At 36.3% G+C, this 15823-nt stretch overlaps 4 protein-coding genes across 4 annotated transcripts; 1 reads left to right on the top strand and 3 right to left on the bottom strand.

Annotated features, from left to right (window-relative positions):
• The first annotated feature begins 446 nt into the window (after positions 1-446).
• Positions 447-1445, top strand: LOC120146678. Its single transcript, XM_039160179.1, has one exon. It carries the CDS (start codon positions 447-449, stop codon positions 1443-1445), a length of 999 nt encoding a protein of 332 aa, XP_039016110.1.
• A 486-nt stretch (positions 1446-1931) lies between these two features.
• Positions 1932-6316, bottom strand: LOC120146677 (PHD finger protein MALE MEIOCYTE DEATH 1-like). The gene is made up of 5 exons (XM_039160178.1): positions 6025-6316; positions 5120-5363; positions 3504-5035; positions 2228-2367; positions 1932-2036 (listed from the first exon to the last, which is right to left on the bottom strand). Exons 1-5 carry the CDS (start codon positions 6314-6316, stop codon positions 1932-1934), a joined length of 2313 nt encoding a protein of 770 aa, XP_039016109.1.
• A 1081-nt stretch (positions 6317-7397) lies between these two features.
• LOC120146560 (pentatricopeptide repeat-containing protein At3g26540-like) lies at positions 7398-9619 on the bottom strand. Its single transcript, XM_039160086.1, is given in 2 exon segments — positions 7398-7575; positions 7578-9619. Coding segments are annotated over 2 exon segments (2115 nt in total). The 5' UTR covers positions 9568-9619; the 3' UTR covers positions 7398-7450.
• Positions 9620-11307: 1688 nt separating this feature from the next.
• LOC120146585 lies at positions 11308-14794 on the bottom strand. Its single transcript, XM_039160107.1, has 2 exons — positions 14509-14794; positions 11308-11609 (listed from the first exon to the last, which is right to left on the bottom strand). Exon 1 carries the CDS (start codon positions 14696-14698, stop codon positions 14552-14554), a length of 147 nt encoding a protein of 48 aa, XP_039016038.1. The 5' UTR covers positions 14699-14794; the 3' UTR covers positions 11308-11609; positions 14509-14551.
• Between the last annotated feature and the right edge of the window lie 1029 nt (positions 14795-15823).

Below are 15823 nucleotides of genomic sequence, written 5' to 3'. Positions count from 1 at the left end.
CCGATTCGCTGACCGATCCGATTTTAAAAACCATAATATTACCCATTGATAAATGTTAACGGTTGAGTGAACTATCTATTATAAATTGATAATATTAGTAACTAAATTATATTTTTGAGTGTAAGATTAAAAAATAAATTTTTAATGCGTATATTTGGGGTGAAAAAAGAAAGCCTATTTTTCAATTGTTTCATATGTTGAACCGAGTAACCAAGAGACATGCGTGTTTTGATTTGGCTCATTCAAATGAAGACTTTTCCTTTGGAATATGTAATAGATGCTTTTCCTCTTTTTAAACCGGCTTTCGTCGATTTTTCTTGGAAATGTGTATATGTTGACATTGACTTGGTTTCGTACATATAACCCATTCCCTATATCCTTCTCGTCACCATCGGCAATCTCTTCCATCTCTCTGTTTTTCTCTTTCTCTGCAACTCAAAAGCATCATGGATAAAGAGCAAGAAGAGATGCAATTTGTTGGCTTCTTTGGCATCTTCAATGAATCCTACAAAGCCATCTTTGCATGGAGAAAGATGTTCGGCAAAATCACTCTATCTTTAATCCTTCCTTTATCATTCATCTACCTTGTTCACATGGAAGTCTCGAATCTCTTCTTTAGCAAAATCATCCACAACGAGATCGAGCTCCACCATACTCGACCCGGCACTCCCAAATACGAAAAACTCTCCGACCTTATCTCCGATGAGTGGGCTTACTTTTGGCTTTTCAAAGCTGCATACTTCACTCTGTTTTTCATCTTTTCCCTTCTTTCGACCGCTGCCGTCGTTTACACCATCGCGTGCATATACACAGCTCGGGAACTCACCTTCAACAAAGTCATCAGCGTCGTTCCCAAAGTCTGGAAACGGCTGCTGGTTACTTTCTTATGCATTTTCGTCGCCATGTTTTTCTACCACGTCGTGGCGTTTGGCGTCCTGCTCGTTTCCGTCATTTCAATCGGACGAAACGATTTGGGTTTGGCGGTGTTCATTGTTTTAGCCATTTTCTACCTGGCGGGGCTTTTGTATTTAACCGTCATCTGGCACTTGGCTAACGTCATCTCTGTTTTAGAAGAAGCCTACGGTTTCAACGCCATGGTCAAGAGCAAGAACCTGATAAAGGGAAACACATGGGTGGCTGCGCTCATTTTTCTGACAGTAGGAATCGCCGCCGTCGTCATCCAGTTTTCATTTCAGAGGGTGGTGATTCACGGAAGAAGGTCCGGCGTGGGCACAAGGGTTGTGTATGCAATATTTTCTTTGTTTTTACATTCCATGTTGACACTCTTTGGATTAGTTATCCAGACCGTGATATACTTCGTGTGCAAATCTTACCACCATGAAAACATCGATAAATCTGCCTTGTCGGATCACCTGGAAGTTTATCTGGGAGAATATGTTCCTCTGAAGGCCAGGGATGTTCAATTAGAGCAATATCATGTTTGAGTTGAATTAAAATAATGGGTCAATGTTGTAAATTGTAATAGTTTTAATTTTGGTCAGTGGTGTTTTCTGTACCTGATCCACATATGGGATTATAGTATGAAAGTAATATGTAATCAATTTATATTTAATTTCCATTGGACATGGACTTCGTTGAAACCTGGGGTAGTTTATTTGGTAGAGGGAGATTATTTATTTTATTGGATTTCTGGTACAGGGGAATTGTGACCGGAAACACGTTGAAGACGGATGATTGATTCGTTTCCCATACACTCAACGGGTAGGCATTGACATTCTCACATCATAGTTCTATTAAATACACGAGTCTTGTGTTGCCAGATTTGGTGCAATCTGCCATTGTTTTTAGGGTAGTAGGTGTTTTTCAACGTCTTGCTATCGAGAGTTTTTCCCTCTTAACAAGCAAATCCATCCATTTGCACTGATATAAGCCTGATTTGCTTGGCTGAAGCCCACGCCATGTTAAGGTCTTCACATTTCCATATCAAAGAAACTACCAGAGTTTATTTCCAACAACTGATTTCTGTCATAGTTGCTGGGTTTACCACCGTGATTTAAAGCTGGAGATTCTGCTTTCTGGGAACACTTGAAACAAGATGGGTTATTGTACACAGCATGTGGAACTTTATGTTGACCCTCAAGTTATCGCTAAGAAAGGATATAAAGTGGATATTTGGTCTTGAGGGGGTGATTCTTTATGTTTTTCTTGCTGGGTTTTTACCACTTCAAAACGATAACTTAGTGGCAATGTATAGAAAATTTTTCACAAGAGATTTCAAGTGCCCCCCATGATTTTCCCTTGAAGCTCGCAGGTTAATCACTAAGCTTTTAGATCCCAATCCAAGTTCACGAATCGCTGTATCAAAGATCATGGACTCCTCTTGGTTCAGAAAATTTATCCTCGTGCCTGTTAGAACCAAAGGAGAGCTTGAATTTGAAGCTTTCAATGTCAACAAATCATCAAAGCCCGAGACTTTGAACTCCTTTCACTTCATTTCTTTGTCTCGGGAGGAGAAAAGGGAAGTCTTGCAGTTGAGATAAGATTCACTACGACGAGGCCGGCAAGAAGCATGATATCAAGACTCAAATAGGTGGCCAAGTCGGTGAGGTTGAACGTGAAGAAAAGCAAGCGACTATAATAACGTGTCACATCAACCGTCTGTCACTCACAATAATTGTGATTAACGTCGAGGGATAAATTTATTATAATTTGATAGCGTTAGTGATCAACTTATTAGTTTTGAAATTTCAGTGGGGAAAACGAAAACTTAGTAAAAAATTAGTGACCTTGTGCAGTTTACCCTTTTACTTTTTAATTATAGTAATATTTTAAAATTTTATATTTATTTAATAATTTAATTATATCTCACATAGAGAGATGTCAAACAATGACTTCAAGAGTTGTTTTCTTTTATATCATTGACCTCAAGTATTGTTGTGGTTGTGAGCAATAAACTTGGATATTTGTTTCCGGAAAACATAAAGTGCAGTTGCTTCATATTTAGTTTGGTGTAGAATTAACATTTCCAGATCAGATGAAGATGTTGCTTGTTTCGACCGATTTGGCTGTTACTCAAGGAGAACTAGGAAACTGACGAAGCATTTATAAAAGAAGAAACTGCCTCAAAACATAGTATTAGGAAAATGATCTAATCATCTGCACAACCCTATGATTTTACAACAACAGAATTTTCTCTTCACGTGTCAAAAGAATTCATACATCCCGCGCCCAACCATACCAGCAAATCAAACACTAGCAGTTTCCGAGATTACGTGATGGTACGACAAGCTGTCGCCTACAAGTTCTGCTGCTTAATCTTGCTTCGGATATCAAAAAGTATTTGGTGTATGCCAACATGTAAATTTTCAAAAGAATTGAATTCATACTCTGTTGTGCTCCTATATATGCTAGTGTATGACAAGATGAATTTCATACTATGCAACCCTGATGAATCACCATTTTATGGAGATTATCAACAAGCTGCTGAGAAAGATCGTTTAGTCCTTGGCTAGCACTCCATAATCATTGTAGGAGTCCAATACAGTTTTCATACTCGAAGTCCATTCCATAAACGGTGGCCGAATCCAATAGCAGATCATCAGAATTCTGAAATGCTAGGGGAGAGTCAGTCATTGGTGGTCCAAAAGGAATGCAGCACCCTGGGCAGACAAACAATGGTGGCACAGCCTCGGAATCCTCTATGCCACAACAGCGTGTGTGCTGCCACACCTCACAAATATCACATGCTACCATCCTCTCCCCATCATCATCCCGAGCCCCACACTCACATCTGACTATCCAATTACCGGAACCACCTTCATGCCTCAGATTACTGTCCAAATCTATTCCACTCCCTCCAACCAGAATTTCTTCCCCTGATTCAAGTGCTCCAAACAGCACGTCTCTATCCTCCATTTCGCCCAGGTTGTCAATCTCTGTCACCACAAACTTATCCATAATGCAATATGTATCCCTTAATGCTTTTTCAGCAGCTTGCTTTAGGTCATGAACTGTAGCATGTAACTGAACAATGACAAGTTCACCAGTACGTGAGGTCTCGGTAGACATGTTCTCCACTTCAAACAATCTGGGTTTGACTCGGCAAAAGAATCTCAACAACTGGTCATCTTCATCTCTAAATGGCTGGTCCTTCACAAAGTGTTTGCTATCTAGAACTGCCTGAGTGGCAAGTTCCAGCAAGTCTGATTCTGGATAGTTCAGTAGTGTGTTATTATACAAATACACCACATCATTATAAACATCAGTTCCAGGGACAGGAGCAGGCAAAACATCTGGTAGAGGTTTCTGATATATCTCCTCCTTTGCTTCTGACACCTTAACCGGATTGTCTATGTCGTGAATTGTATATTCTAAAACCCGAGCTGAATTAATTCCACGGCGCACAATGTGACATCCAACAATGACATTGTTCATTGATTTCAAAACATAATCCAGCAGACCTGTATCACCAATATGTATACGAGCTGCATCTCTTAAATCTTGCCTAGTCATCCCACCATGACCGACTTCAGATTTATGTTCCTTCAAAGCATCTACAATCACCTCTGCTGCAAATTCTAGCCTTTTTGCTGGCCATCTGCTATCCATATGAGCTATGACATTGGTAAATCTCTTACATCTCATATACTTTTCCTTCGAATTGTCCTTCTTATGGAATGATATTCTGATGGATTTTTTCTGTACAGAAGCTGAAGGAGCAGTAGTAGCTGCTACCAATTTCTTCTGCAGTGCGCTATGAGATTTGACAGTGAGCATAAATTTGAAAAGATCCCGAATTGTAACCAACTGGCTCTCACTTAGATCTCTATAATGCTGAACCGTACACTTGATTTGTCTGCTCTGCTCCCTATCACTGAAATCTTGAATGATTTTGTCAAGTTTCTGGGAGCTGAGAATTTCGATTGCTTTATCATAATTTTCCTCTAAAACACCATAGCTTCCACGGCCGAACTTGTAACCCCATCTACCAAACCATGTATGTCCATATGCAACTCCATGAAGCAAACGTAGATCCATACCGTGCTTCTTTGATGCATCCTCCACTGAGATTTTCCTAAAACAAATATGAAACGATGGTCATGAAGGCATTCTTAAATGTGAACTGGGCTAACTTGAATTTTCAGTTATGGAATTCTACCGTGCTCTAAGAATTTCGCAAATACGATCCCACAAATCCATGATTTCTCTGCCATAGAGATACTTAGAACCACCTTCGACTCCATTGATGCAAAGGAGATGGCCAAATCCATTACAGTGAATCAACCCATGTAAGAGATGGGAGTGGATGTTTAATACATTATCCTCTAAAGGCTTGTTCCAGTCTCGGTCATTTGGTATTACCACATGATACTTCCTTTTGGAAACTAAATGGTTGCTCCAACCTAAAAAGGCAACAAGGAAAACAAAATGTGAATTTGGGCAAAATATTTAGCAACTAGAATTCTGTAACAACAACTTTATCTAGGAGCAAAGCTTTCTTAACTATATGACAGTATATGGCTAATTCCTACTTGTAGTATGTCATTCTGGAATTCATTAACATGCTAAAGTTGCAGAATAGGGAGGAGGGGGATGAGAATGACTTTAGCTTCAAACAAAGATACAATAGTTTAATCAAACTGAAGACTCAAATTCGTTACACTATCCGTATTAATACTACCACTTATGGACGGGAAATTTTTGCAGACAATAGGAACTTCCATAAACAAAACTCAGAATGCAGCAGGTGCAGGCTTATTGGCATAAGATGGTATGATTTGAAAACTATATTTCTCAGAATAACTACACTTAAATGATAAAAAAAAAGTAAGGAATCAAGAGACTGTCATTCTATTGATCTTTAAAACCTAGAAAGATGTCATTTTTATTTGATCTAGTAGTTCCATTCTACTCTTGGTTAAAAATTCATGTTTGCTATGAATTTCCAGCTTCTTTAGATAAACGAAATTGCAAACTATAGAAATGAAAGATAAACAAGAAACCCAAAATCCAGAAAAAGAACACAAAACCCGACTCTGGGAGAAGAAAAAGAAAGGGGCAAACCTGTACATCTGCAGTGATCACAAAAAGGGTTTAGAGAGTGGTTAACACTCTCTTCAATGGTGTAAAGAGGAACGACGCTGGTTTTGTCACGAACGAGAAGGGTGCACCAAATGGGCATCCCTTTTACGCAGTAATCTTCAGGCTCGGCACATTGTTGAAGGAAACAACGAATGTTATCTCGGAAGGGACCGGTGGGGTTTATGGGGCAACCAGGTTCTCCAAATGAATGCAACCCAAATAGCTTTGGCCTTCTCTTTCTCTTCCTGCACGTCTCTAGGATTGGGATTGACATTGTTGAAGTAATGCCTTTTGGGTTCTTTGGTTTCTTCTTCTTGTTCGGAGCATGGGAAAAGCTGAAGAAATTTTACTTCTTTTATGGAGTTCGTCAGTAACTGACTCAAGTTTGCAGTCAGTTCGTTAAGCATGGGGACTTTCCGCGCTCAAATTTTGAGTCGACTTTGTTAAGAAAACCAGTGAAAAGAGGCCCATTTGTCTTCTAATATTGGACTATAGTTCAACAAGGTCTATCAAAAATCCAAAACCAAATAAAAAAATATTTTTTTTCACATGCAAGTATCCATGAACCAAGTGGTCAGTGGTGAAAGGATTTGTTATTTGTTTTTATCCTTTGAAATCTTAAGTTTAAGCACCGCGTATGTTAGGGGTATGAAACTTCATTGTCCAAAGTTTTGAGATTTTTCTTGCCCAAAGACATGAATCATTTCCAAGATTTATATTTGATTTGAATCTTTTATTTTCTCTCTTTGATATCTATAAAATAATTTATTTTTTAGTTTTTTGTCGTTGCAAACTCCATTTTTCTTTAGAAATTTTGCAATATAAACCATGTGTTTTTAAAAGCAATGACAGGCACACTATGTAGAAATAGAGAGGTAAGAAGAGTAGGGTCTAATACCAGTTTAGGAAGTGATTTTCTCCAGAGTATAGGGTAGTGGATGAAGAGTGGCCAAATGTGCCTAGGGTTGTATGAGATAAAATAGTTTCTTTTTCTACACATTTGGAGGGCAAGTTTTCATATCTTTTTATTTCAGCATTTTAATGCAATATGGTGTTAATCCTAATCAATTCATGCATGGGGTTTAGGGTATGTTGATTACTTTTTTGAGCGTTTGTTGCCCTTAATAACTACACCCCCTATTCTAAATGTTTTGTCCAATATAATAATTATGAAATTAAAGTCTAAAGAAGAATATTGATACTATTTTCATTCAAATACTAGGATGAAGTTTCTTTATGTTAAAGAAGTGGCTGAAAATAAAAGGTATAAGATAAAAAAAACATCTTTAATGTTGAATTAATAGTTATTTTATACCTTATTCTTTTTAGGAGTATTTTGGCCCTCAAAATTTTATTTTGGGATAAAAAGACCCTCTGGAGAACATTTTGTTTACATACCAACACTTGCCTACCTACCTGTTTTCCTATTGTCCTTGAGTTGATATCTTAGTGGAGTATAAGAATTCAACTGATTATGTTGTTCAGCAGCCCATTCCCCAAACCTTACAGCACCATGCTTCGTGCATGCATAAAGATTCTGGTCAACATTGCCACAGTTGGCTCAAATGGCATACTCTTAACAAATTTCTCGAGCTCCTCCATGCACCCACACCTGCTATAGAGTTCAATCATGCACTCATAGTGTTCCATCCGGGGTATAAGGAAATATTCATCACTCATTGAATTAAAATAAAGCCTACCCAACTCTGCTTCATGCTCACATATGCATGCAAGCAGAATGCCATGAAAGGTTACATGGTCTGGTTTGACACCCTCCTCCATCAATCCAATAAGTTCAAGTACCTCTCTACCCCTTCCGTTGTGACAAAGTCCGAAAATCATGATGTTCCAAAGAGCCACGTCACGTGAATCTGCCTCTTTGAAAATCACAAAAGCATATAAAACGAAACGACATTTAGAGTACATGCTAACCAATGCTCCTCTTATCACTGTATTCAGCTCATAAAAATTTCTAACCATGAACCCGTGGATTTGTTTGCCATGATTAAGGGCAAATATATTTCCACAAGCTGTAAGAAGGGTTCCAAGGATATATATGCTGGGTATCGACTCCCATTGCATCTCACTAAATAATGAAATAGCCTGCTCACCCCGCTGATGCCGTGCATAGCTAGTTAGTAAAGCATTCCAAGAAACAGTATCCCGTCCCTCACTCATTTGATAAAACCAAACTCTGGCACTTTTCAAGGTTCCACATTTTCCGTACATATTGAGAAGTGCATTGCTTACAAAAATATTGGTGGAAAACCCATGACGGTAGATGAATCCATGAACCTGTTTCCCCAGCTCAACATCTGAAAGGCCAGCACAGACATCTAAAATTAAAACAAGCGTCACATGATCAATTTCTTTAGTTATTCTCTTCATAAGAAAAATAAATTCTAAGGCATCATCCCAATGAGACAATCGAGTATACCCTGCTAGCATTGCATTCCATGAGATAAGATTCCGTTCGGGCATCATATTAAAGAGTTCTCTTGCCTCTCTACTTCTCCCACTCACGGCATAACCCGACATAATCGCAGTCCAGGAAATCAAATCCTTGGAAACAAGTTGATCAAATACTGCACGAGCACTTTCTAGATGCCCACATCTCACATACACATCAATAAGTGAACTAGAGACCACTTTATCCTTCTCATAGTTAATCTTAGTCACAACAGCATGAATTTGCATCCCTTCCTTAAGTGCTGACATGGTTGAACAAGCAACAAGAGCATTTGAGAATGTAAAACTCAAAGGTTTAACATCTCCTCGGATCATCTTAAAAAACATTAATACTGCCTCCTTTCCATCCCCAATCTCAAGATATCGTCTAACAATCACATTCCAGGAAACAGCAGTCGGAGTCTCAATCTCGTCAAACATCCGCCTTGCATTTCTCATAACCCCACATTTCCCATAAATGTCAACGAGTGAAGTCCCCAAAATTACATTTTTTGAATGACCATATTTCATGGCCAACGCGTGAACTTGGCTTGAAAGTCCAAACTCTAAGAGAATACCACAAGAGCCCAATACACTAACGACTGAAAACACATTTGGCACGATTCCTTCTCTAATCATCTCCGAAAACAAGCACAAAGCACTTTCATGAAATCCATTTCTTGCATATGCTGTTATCATCGAATTCCAGGAACCACCATTCCGTTCAGGCATTTCATCAAACAGTCCCCTTGCATCATCCAAACACCCACATTCCCCATACGCTTCGATGGCACGGTTCAGTAGGAAAACTGGGGGACACGGAGAGAACGTGAGTAGGTGGCATTCAAGTTTCCGGGCATCGACGATATCTTTTTTGGAGGAACAGAGGGAAAAAAGATGGGCGTAAAGAGAGTAAGGTAAGGGTTCTGGGGAAGCAAAGAGAACCGAAACAGCTTGTCGGAAACGGCCTGAGTTAAGGTGGTTGAGGATAGATTTGGTTATGGAACTGAGGTTTTGGGGTTTATGGTTTATGTTTTGAAGAAGACGCTTCAGTATTGAGGATGCACTCACAGCCATGCAAAAAACAGAGCAAGAGTCTGGGATTTAACTATTTAAATGCTATGGTTTTAATATGCTGTTGATTATTGTAGTTAGGGTGCTTATCGAGTGGGTCGACGGTGAGTTTGGCAGTATTTAACTTGTGTTTGTTAAATTTTTTTATTGTTTATCTTAATTCGTTGCTCGTTAAAATGTTGTTTGACTCGTGCTTATTTAAAAATTTTACTTCTCGACTCTATTAATTGCTCATTGCTCGTTAAGCTTGTCGTTCTTTACTCATTAATTTCATCATAATTTTTATATTATTTTTTAACTATAGATAAAATCTACTAATATTATATAGAACTTAACAAAGTGTGATAATAATTTCCTTTCCTTAACCAACATAATTATAATATTAATAAAACAGTTATAATATCTTATAATCATGGGCGGGCCCTTCGTGAGAGTCAAGAGAAGTCTTGGCTCTTACTAATTTTTTAAAGTATTAATTAATATTAAAAATATATATCTTTAAAAAATAAATAAAGAAAAATTTACTAAGTCCCCTCAATTAAAATTTTTTGTATTTTTAGAAATTTAAAAAATACTTTGAACCCTATTTTAATAAATTCCTAATTCTACCTCGGCCTATAATAAATAACTAAGATAGATATTACTTCGTCACAAATAATAAAGAACTACTATGCTTAATTATTAGTACTTACTTTGGTCTTTCTCTTCACTCCATAGAGAGATCGACATCAATCTCTATTATAAATCAACATATGTATGATATCCGAAGATAGTGAAGCTCTATAAGATTATGATTTACATACAATTTTGATCTGGATTAAAGATAATGGTTTGGCTATGAAGTTTCTTTCAAGAACAATTGCAGAACTTAGGAAGCTAAATTAGAATTAAACAAATAATTGAAGAGAGGGGTTTGCGAGGAAGGTGCGGCAAGCAAAAGGGAGGGGGAGGAGGGGGGTTTTTAATTTTTTTTAAATATAGTAATTAATTTTAAAGTTTTTAAATAAAATATTTAAAACTATTAAAATAAGACACGTGTTACTTAACATGATTTGTCAACGGTCATTATGATCGAACACTTAAAATGATAAAGTTTGTAACATTAGACACTTGGATTGATCGAAAAATAATTTAAAAATTTAAATGAAAAAATGATATAATTTAAGAATTTATTTTTATATTTAAGCCTTGAATTAACGAGGCTATTGTATAAGAAAATAATTGATACAGCATTGTCGCACCATATCACATTATTAATAAATAAAATAAGAAGAATTAGAGGTCAATAATCCATAGAGCAAATGATTAAAAACTCTTAATTGACACTTCTCTAGTAATTTTAAAAAGTTATGTTAGAAGCAATGTTTACTATGAATACGGACTTTGTAATAAGTTCAAAGCGGCCCGTAGGTATTCTCATACGAATACTGCATATATTCCTATAGTCCTCGTACATGTACAGTTGCATAAGACATATTCCTTCCATCCCAATAAATTTGTCCCTGTATTGTCTTATTAAAAAAATCAACAAATAACATTTATATTTTCTTTTTGCCCTAATATATCTCATTCTTTCAAACTTATCAAAATAAATCTATCAAATCAATTAATCATTGTTTGGAATAATTTTGTCATTTCTTTCATTTTATATAACTTGATACGTGATTAATTTTTTCTCCTAAAACTATGTGCATAATCAATATGCGACAAAAATAATAGAACAGAGGGGCAGCATATGAGTGGTATAAAATGAGTAATGTTCGGATAAACCAGTAAGACTGATCATTTAAGATTCGAGTGTGCCTTCCATGAATGCCACAAAACTGAAGAAAAGTAGTGTCTGTACAAAGTATGCTGTTCATACCTCCAGTAGTCTTTCATAAGGGACCATGCAACATTATCAAACTGATCCAACACTTTACAGCATACTGGAATTTAAGAAAACCAATAACCAAGCTTTGCAAGCCACACCAATGAATGAAATTAAAAATGGTTTCTGCCTTTCCAATCCCCATGCCCCTTCTGTTTCTTCTTTTAGGTTCCTCCTGCAAAATATAGAAATAAAAATGTATCTTTTAGAGGATAGATGGATAACATGAAGCAAATACTACTAACAATGGATTGATGAAAGCACCATTGGGACATGTTATACAAATTGACAAGAGGGTTAGCACCCAACTTGCATTGCCGCAAAAAGAGTAGTTTTGATTGAAAAGAAGTCATCTCAGTTGAAAGTTCACGGTTTCTACAAAACGGCTCCTTATAGATGTTTAAATCTGTTCAGAACTTAGCATAGCTTGCAACAAATGTTCAAGTCACTTCTCATATCTAGGAAAGGGCATGGACAAGGACAAGTATACGAAAATGGAAAACTATCATATTATTTCCTTTTCACTTTTTTCAGTATTTTATCTTTTTCTTCTTCCTTTTACCTTCTCTATTCTTCTTTTCTCTTTTCATACTCTTTTTTCCTTGACACACCACAGCCTGCAGCCAGACAGGCTAGGAGCTGGTAATAAATGGTGCCAATTTGGCCAGATCTCATGCCACCCAGTGCCAATCTGGATCAGAGAGCCTGGATCAACACTGGCTAACCTCCCCTAAGGCCTTGGCGGTTGAACATTAGTGATTCCAGTATCTGAGGAGGAGAAAACAGAGAAAGGAAAAAGAGGGAAAGAAAAATGGAAATAAAAAAAATTGCTCTCCATCTCAACATTTTTCTTTTTCTGACACCATTTTGCCAAATAATTGTATTTGTTAGTGACATTTTATGGTTCGTAAGGCATATTCCATCAAATAGTCCTTTTGTTTTTATCTTGAGCCAAATTAAAGTAGAGCAATGTCATTGAATATTGGCTGGCAGATTTGGTATTTATCCCTAACAATTAATTAACAGATGACTTCCAAACCAATAATAAGACTAAAAGAAATAGAAAAAATAATAAAGCAGGAAATTTGAAGTACAAAAACCAACAAACCCTACGCCGATGCCATAAAGCCCATTACAAGCCTTCTAGAGCTGCGGTTCAGAAGGATTAAATAATGTTCAATAATAGCAATGATAATAAGCAATAAGGCTTTACCGTAATTGCAAATTAAATAACAAAGCATGCATCAATTCTTGGCCCAAGAAGAATGTATATAATCAATTTTGCAAGTCATTAGATGTTAACACAGGGATCATTAATTTTTTTTTTAAAAAAAACACAAGGATCACTAATAAAGTCATCATTATAAAATTCTAAAACTTCTTGGAACCAAACTTAAGCACATCTACCTATCGCTATCCTTCTTCAAATTCATCGACTAAGACTTCAAGGGATCAAAAACCACAAAACAACCTTCAATCTATAGATTAAATTAGGATACATCTTCAGTTAAACTTTCAATTGCACCAAAAACCTTAAATCAAGCATCTCAACTCTCATTCCAATAGTTCCACATGTACTTCGTCAAGTAAAGGCTTCCAAGAAAGCAACACGTAATGGTTCATATATTATTAGTTCTCAACCAAAGCTATCACAAGTTAGAAGCAAGAATGAAAACCATGACGTGAGAATATTCCCATCACCTCACTTCCTTGCAAAGAAATCCACAATAAGAAACCTTTCCAAGCATCTATCAAGTATATGCATTTTTACTCTTCACTTCATGTCCTATAGTTTAAGAATTTACAACAAATAAATTCAGAACAGCTTGCAGATGTCCTTCAACCCCAATGATTACACGACACAGCAGTATGACAATTTTAACTATGAAGGTCAGACAAATGTCACTTTTAAAAAATCCAGTAGTTGTTACTAAGTTTGCGGAGATGCAATCAATAAAGTTGGCAGATGCGGAATAATCCACCAACCAACAAATGCTCTAATTAGGTCTGTAATCGTATGTTTTATCCTTTTTAAGAAAAAATGTTGTGTATAATTCAATGCAAAGGTGTTTGATGCTAAGGAAAACCGGTGAATCCCATTACAATTAACTTAAAAAGTCTAAACTCCTGCATCAAACGTAGATCTTTGGTGAATCCACCATTACTTCAATTGTTAATTTGGGTGAGAAACCATTCATGCTAAGAAGTATCGAATTAGAAGATAGCAGAAAAGAAAAGAAAACTAGAATTTTGCAGTCAGATAATCGTTGATAAACAACTCTTCAAAGTCAGATCCATACGCTAGCGCTTCCTAATGCTTTAAATATGTAATAATTAGCAAATTGGGTATTAGCCAATAATCATTTTCATTGGTGAATAACACACTCGTCTAGCTTTATGATATTACAAAAAGTAACTGAAAGGCGTCTAGGTATCTCTAAATTGGTTTCTTTTACACAGTTCCGTGCAAAATGAAAGCCATCAATAATCAGCTTTCAACCATATCTCCGGTGTGAGTCTCAGAACTAACAAATCAGCAGTAGGATCATGCACAATTTGCCATGGATGGGGGATCCTCCCAATCAAATCCCGATTTCCCACCAGTTCCTATCCCCTATACCCCCTATGGTGTTTTTTGTTAATATAATTTGCAGCCCCAATCCAAATAAGGGTCCATCTGCTTAACATAACAATCTGTGGGAACCTAACACTTATGAGGAGCAGGACAATTTGAAGATCTGATAATTCAGTTAAAAAATGCTTGAAAAGTACATATAGTTAGAAACAAGAGTTTGAAAAGGATTATATGGCAAGAAATAAACAAAATTCTCTTCAACATACCGTTCCACAAACAAAATAAAATTAGAATGCCAAAAGCCCAAATAGTATTTCTTCATATTACGAATGAAATCAATCAAAGTAATCCACCAAACAAGGATAAATAAAGAGTTAAGAAGTAGTATATATATATATATATATATATATATTAAATTGTTGCCTTATATAAACATAAGAGAGAAAAAGAAGATAAGGGAAAGAAGTATGATTTGGGGGGGATTGAGAAGGAAACTAACCAGAGATGTGGGTTTGATTGGAAAAACAAGAGAAGAAATGAGATTAGCCAACATGAAAGGGACCAATATCATCACTTCTGAGAGAGGCGGCGACTTCATCAGCAATTGTCAAGCAAGAACAAACCCATCCACTTAAAGCTATCCACACCATTTTTGCCATCTCTAGAGCCACGCCCAATGGCATTGCCATTTCTTTTCTTTCTTTGAAATCAACAAGTAACAATGGTGCTGGTTATGGGTTTTGTGTATCAATCAATCAAAATCCTTCCCAGTAAAAGAAATCCAGGAGATTAAGAATCAAGTAGAGGTGAAGGTTAAAAGCAAGACTATCCTCTCCTTACATTCATTTTCCCCCTGATTAATTACCCCGCGGTCAATATATGTGGTTCCTTATAACCTTATGTTTTTATCGGCTTAAATCTTTAAGAAATGTTAAAAGTTAAAAATTTTGACGTTTATGAATGAATTAGTCGTTTTCATAATAGATATGTGAAATTTAATATGAAATAATCGATTAATAAAATTAATAAGTGCTCAAATATATATTTTGTTCATTTTAGGCATTTAAATTATTTTTTGCTTATAATATTAACGTTTTCGATGTAACTTTTTTAAGTGTTTAAGTCGTTATAGTCGTTAAAAAATTTATTATTTAATACGTGTCGCGTTTATAAATTTTAAAAATTGTATTTAAATTGAAAAACTTAAAATTATTATTATTTAAAGAAAAATCATTTTTTCTAAAATATCATACAACTCCCAAAATTTTAAAAATATAAATTTCAAATCTTTATTATCAGCCATCACTCACAGTCACTTTTGTTGTCGTTGTCACCGTCATCGAACAACTATCCACCCATCATTGATAGCCATCACTATCATCGCCGTTCGCCAAATCCCCAAACCAATGGGTTTATGATTTCATGGCAAAATCCCAAAACCATTAAAATGAATTTGGGGAGAAAATAGAGAAACATGGAAGGAGATACACACCAGCAGCGCACTTGCACCAAAAGCCATCTGATAGAGGAACAGCCACCTTGGCCAATGGGTGGGAAATTTTAGTAAAAAGAAGAAATGTAGCAAAATATGCTGCTCAACTGGGCCAATCATTGAGTTCATCAACCGAAACTCGTTGCTAAAGATGAAATCAACCGTATTCCAAGTTGTTACGAATGGACATAAATCTGTCTTTTCTGATGGAATTGGAAAAATGTGAGTTGAACTTGCTAAAGATGGTAGCTGTGTTTTCATTCTATAGAAATTTCACCATGCATAACGATTTACTGACCTGAAATTGAATCCAATTCGAAGT

This window comes from Hibiscus syriacus, unplaced genomic scaffold (assembly GCF_006381635.1).
Source record: "Hibiscus syriacus cultivar Baekdansim isolate YM2019G1 unplaced genomic scaffold, ASM638163v2 tig00110930_pilon, whole genome shotgun sequence".
In the NCBI taxonomy this organism is placed as follows: Eukaryota; Viridiplantae; Streptophyta; class Magnoliopsida; order Malvales; family Malvaceae; genus Hibiscus; species Hibiscus syriacus.
Note: the sequence above shows the minus strand (reverse complement) of the source record. Positions and strands in the feature narration are given on the sequence as shown.

Coding starts and splice junctions, on each gene's coding strand:
- LOC120146677 (XM_039160178.1), bottom strand. CDS start 6,316: ATGTCAATCCCAATCCTAGAGACGTGCAGGAAGAGAAAGAGAAGGCCA. Junction 5,364..6,024: donor TGATCACTGCAGATGTACAG/GTTTGCCCCTTT, acceptor TTGCCTTTTTAG/GTTGGAGCAACCATTTAGTT. Junction 2,037..2,227: donor GGGGGCACTTGAAATCTCTT/GTGAAAAATTTT, acceptor AAGTGTTCCCAG/AAAGCAGAATCTCCAGCTTT.
- LOC120146585 (XM_039160107.1), bottom strand. CDS start 14,698: ATGGCAATGCCATTGGGCGTGGCTCTAGAGATGGCAAAAATGGTGTGG.
- LOC120146678 (XM_039160179.1), top strand. CDS start 447: ATGGATAAAGAGCAAGAAGAGATGCAATTTGTTGGCTTCTTTGGCATC.